We start from the raw sequence: 4,440 nt of genomic DNA on the forward strand, positions 1-4,440 counted from the left end.
ATCTTCACACGTGCGTTTGCTGATGTGCCTGAGCACTGCAGGGCAAGAGCCTCCGCGGTGGCCCTGGCCCTCCTGTTTGCACCGCGGGTGCTGCCAGGCCATTTCCCAAATAAGAGCCGGCACTGGCAGCCCCATGTGAGGTGCTGGTGTTACACCGTGGGGACATGCTGGGTGGCACCGTAGCTGAACCCGGGCTGGGGAGGGGGAAGCAACATGGGAGCTGCCATGGGGCCAAGGTCACCCTGCCCGGGGGGGGAGCAGCGAACTCAGGGTGTGGGGAGGACAAGGGGGTCCCCGTGTCAGGGCTCCAGCAAGGACTTGGGAGACACCCAAAGGGGTTTATAGCACAAACACTTTATTTAGGCATCAAAAGTCCTGACTCTTCATTAACAGGCACATTGATATAGTTTAAATTATTTTTGTATTTTCCCTTTTCTTAGCAAAATATATTTAGTTTAACTTAAATAAGTTAAATAGAATAAATTTTCCCGTTGAAGAAGGCTGCAGTTCAAGTACTCTCTTGCGTGCCTGGGGCTGGAAGCCAAGCCTGCTGGGGGTAGCACCAGGGGCATCATGACTGGCAGCAGGGAAGGGTCAGTTCTTCAGGGTCTGGAAGTGCTTCAGATGCGCCTGCACCCAGGGCGCCTGGGGGTCCGCGCACAGCTCCTTCTTCTTCTTGGTGACCAGGCTGCCGGGACAAACGCTGTGTTGGGGTGCTCGGCCGGGGCAGCGGGGTGCCTGCGCTGGGTCCTGCCAGCAGCGCCCCGGGTGTCCCCGGCCACATCCCCATCCCTCTCCCGGCCACCCTCTGCCCCAGCCATCGCACCCTGAGCCCCCCACAGTGGTGGATACTCACATCACCCCTGGCTGGGTGCAGCTGCTGCTGGTGATGTACGCAGAGGTGATGAGGCCCCGCGGGACAGGGCGTTGCTGGTAACTGAAGCAGCAGGCGGTGGGGACGCCGTCTGTGAGAGCAGAGAGACAGACAGCCCTGGTGAGACCCCAGCCTACAGCACAGGCTCTGGCCCCACCGGCGCTTGGGGTTCCCCAGGGATTTGCCATCTCCCGTCCCCACCTTGTGTCATATTCCCTGGCTGTGGCCCCCCAGGAGACCCCTGCCCCAAGCCTAAGTCCCAGCATTGGCGGTAGTCTCCTGCTCCCAGCCCTCCCCACAGCCACGAGGGTGCCCGCTGACGGGGATGGGGCTCTCCGGCTGCCCCGGCAGCTCCCGTGGAGCGATGGCACACCCAGCCCCGGGGAGGACGCAGCGATGCCGGACTCACCGAGATGGGCCTCGCACGGGGAGCAGGTGGCCATGAGGAGGAGAGCGACCAGGGCGGCTGCGGGGACCTTCATGGTGCTGCAGGGGCCGAGGGATCTGCAAGCAGGGCTGGAGCTGGGGGGGCTGCAGGGCTCTCCTCTGCACGATGCTCGGCCCCTGTGGTGATGCCCTCCTTTTATCCCCGGCCGCTGGGTGGGCACAGGGTTTCAAGGAAAGAAAAAATGAGTGCATCATACCGGGGAAATTATGTCAGGATCACCCAGTTTTGCTGAGCTGGAGAAGACAAGGAAACCACAGAAGGGGAAGCGCCAGCCACGGGGCTGCGACTTTCAGATTCCATTTGGGTTCCCAGTGGGGACCGGCCGGAGCCCAAACCCCCACGACACCGACCCTGCCGCTGCTGCAAGGACCCCACCGGCCGTGAGCCGGGCTGGGGCACGAAGCTCTGCGGCCAGAGCCCTGATGGCACTCCGAAGCAGGCAGCCGTGAAGCAACACCAGCAAGCTCCAGGCAGGGATTTGCTTTGCAACAGCCCCAGCAGCATCACTGTGTCAGGGGGCTGCGGAGCTGCTCTGTGGACGGACAGCCCAGCCCAGCCCAGCCCAGCTCAGATGCCACGGCATGGACACCCCCAGCCACTGCTGCTATGGCTGGCAGAAAACCACTGCCAGGTGCCAAATCCCAACTTATCCCCAGTTTTGCCACAAATAGCACTTCTCACCCTGCCCCACCGGTCACAGCAGGGATACAGAGTTAGCTCCGTAATGATGCATTGCACATACATTCATCTCCACTGATAGCACTGATTCTTAGTTGGACATGTAAGAAAGGAAAGATCATGTAGGAATGAGGTTATGTTGAGCTAGAAGTCACTGGGGGTCTCACGTTTGTCTCTTTTTGCTGGTAATAGAGTCAAAAGCAGTATTCTCATGCTGGAAAGGTTGCAGAGACATGGAGGACTGGATGGCTTCGAGGGACTGGACTCTCGTGCCCTGCTCCAGGGCTGGAACAAGGCGCGCGAGGCACCCTCTAGGTGAACAGAGGATTTACACCTCTCTAAGGATTTTAGTTTTGGCTGCAGTCTGCAGCATCTTGACAGTCAAGTTGTTGCAATTACTGCTTGCCCACTTCCTCCCAAGCAGGAAAATTTCATCCAATTTAATCTCTCTACACTGGCTTAGCCCCAAAAAAGCAAACACATCCATGTCAGGAGATAGGGCATTAAGAGTAGGAGCTGGAGCTACTGCTACTACTACTACTACTAGCCCCCTACTACTAGGGGCTCCCCAGAGACGCGCAGCGCTGATGCTGTCCACCTCCGTGCCATCTCCAGAGGTGCTGCATCTGCCACCTGCGGGGCACCTCGGTCACCTGCCAGGGCCGGCCCCGAAATTTTCCACTTCCCCTGCGGCAGCGAGCAGGGCTGCGTCTCCCAGTTCTTTGGGGAGTTCAAGTGAGTGGTTCAAGTGGGGACAGGGTCCCCAGGGCCACGAGGCCACCACAGCCACCTGGGACCTGGGGACAGGCGCGGGGCTGTGATCCGGGCAGGGAGGGACTCTGGCATCGGCTTGTTGTGCTCATCATCTCCCTGCCCCTTGCCGTGCCCCCTGTTGCGCCGGCCCACACTCCAGGCCCCCCGCCAGAGGGAGGAGGAGAGCGACCAGGGCGGCTGCGGGGACCTTCATGGTGCTGCAGGGGCCGAGGGATCTGCAAGCAGGGCTGGAGCTGGGGGGGCTGCAGGGCTCTCCTCTGCACGATGCTCGGCCCCTGTGGTGATGCCCTCCTTTTATCCCCGGCCGCTGGGTGGGCACAGGGTTTCAAGGAAAGAAAAAATGAGTGCATCATACCGGGGAAATTATGTCAGGATCACCCAGTTTTGCTGAGCTGGAGAAGACAAGGAAACCACAGAAGGGGAAGCGCCAGCCACGGGGCTGCGACTTTCAGATTCCATTTGGGTTCCCAGTGGGGACCGGCCGGAGCCCAAACCCCCACGACACCGACCCTGCCGCTGCTGCAAGGACCCCACCGGCCGTGAGCCGGGCTGGGGCACGAAGCTCTGCGGCCAGAGCCCTGATGGCACTCCGAAGCAGGCAGCCGTGAAGCAACACCAGCAAGCTCCAGGCAGGGATTTGCTTTGCAACAGCCCCAGCAGCATCACTGTGTCAGGGGGCTGCGGAGCTGCTCTGTGGACGGACAGCCCAGCCCAGCCCAGCCCAGCTCAGATGCCACGGCATGGACACCCCCAGCCACTGCTGCTATGGCTGGCAGAAAACCACTGCCAGGTGCCAAATCCCAACTTATCCCCAGTTTTGCCACAAATAGCACTTCTCACCCTGCCCCACCGGTCACAGCAGGGATACAGAGTTAGCTCCGTAATGATGCATTGCACATACATTCATCTCCACTGATAGCACTGATTCTTAGTTGGACATGTAAGAAAGGAAAGATCATGTAGGAATGAGGTTATGTTGAGCTAGAAGTCACTGGGGGTCTCACGTTTGTCTCTTTTTGCTGGTAATAGAGTCAAAAGCAGTATTCTCATGCTGGAAAGGTTGCAGAGACATGGAGGACTGGATGGCTTCGAGGGACTGGACTCTTGCCCTGCTCCAGGGCTGGAGCAATGGGCTCGGGCTGCAGCCTAGCCTGCCACTCTTCCTGTCCCCAGGGTGAACAGAGGATTTACACCTCTCTAAGGATTTTAGTTTTGGCTGCAGTCTGCAGCATCTTGACAGCAAAGTTGTTGCAATTACTGCTTGCCCACTTCCTCCCAAGCAGGATAATTTCATCCAATTTAAGCTCTCTCTACTGGCTTAGCCCCAAAAAAGCAAACACATCCATGTCAGGAGATAGGGCATTGAGAGTAGGAGCTGGAGGGAGGAGAAGATTCTGCTGGTGCCCACTGAAATCAGCTCATTGCAGCCTTGCAGATGAAACCTCAAGGAGATTGTAGCATGACTGAAAAGGGGCATCATTTGCAATCCCAGAAGGTAATTCCCAAATGCCCCAGTGCACACCCAGAAAGAGCGAGCTGCAAACTTGCTACTTCCTCCTTTCTCTTTTTCTTTTTCCGGCCTTGCCCTGGTGCTGCCTTGTGGTGCCACAAAAGGTTTGCTGCCCGGCTCCCAGCTACCACACAAACCCCCGGCCTCCCACCGCCC

At 58.6% G+C, this 4,440-nt stretch overlaps 1 protein-coding gene across 1 annotated transcript; it reads right to left on the bottom strand.

Annotated features, from left to right (window-relative positions):
• Positions 1 to 402: 402 nt before the first annotated feature.
• LOC103925598 (C-C motif chemokine 3-like) lies at positions 403 to 1,359 on the bottom strand. Its single transcript, XM_009334330.1, has 3 exons — positions 1,284 to 1,359; positions 857 to 965; positions 403 to 688 (listed from the first exon to the last, which is right to left on the bottom strand). The coding sequence occupies exons 1-3, from the start codon at positions 1,354 to 1,356 to the stop codon at positions 595 to 597; spliced, it is 276 nt and encodes a 91-aa protein (XP_009332605.1). The 5' UTR covers positions 1,357 to 1,359; the 3' UTR covers positions 403 to 594.
• Between the last annotated feature and the right edge of the window lie 3,081 nt (positions 1,360 to 4,440).

This window comes from Pygoscelis adeliae, unplaced genomic scaffold, assembly GCF_000699105.1.
Source record: "Pygoscelis adeliae isolate BGI_AS28 unplaced genomic scaffold, ASM69910v1 Scaffold771, whole genome shotgun sequence".
Classification (NCBI taxonomy): domain Eukaryota; kingdom Metazoa; phylum Chordata; class Aves; order Sphenisciformes; family Spheniscidae; genus Pygoscelis; species Pygoscelis adeliae.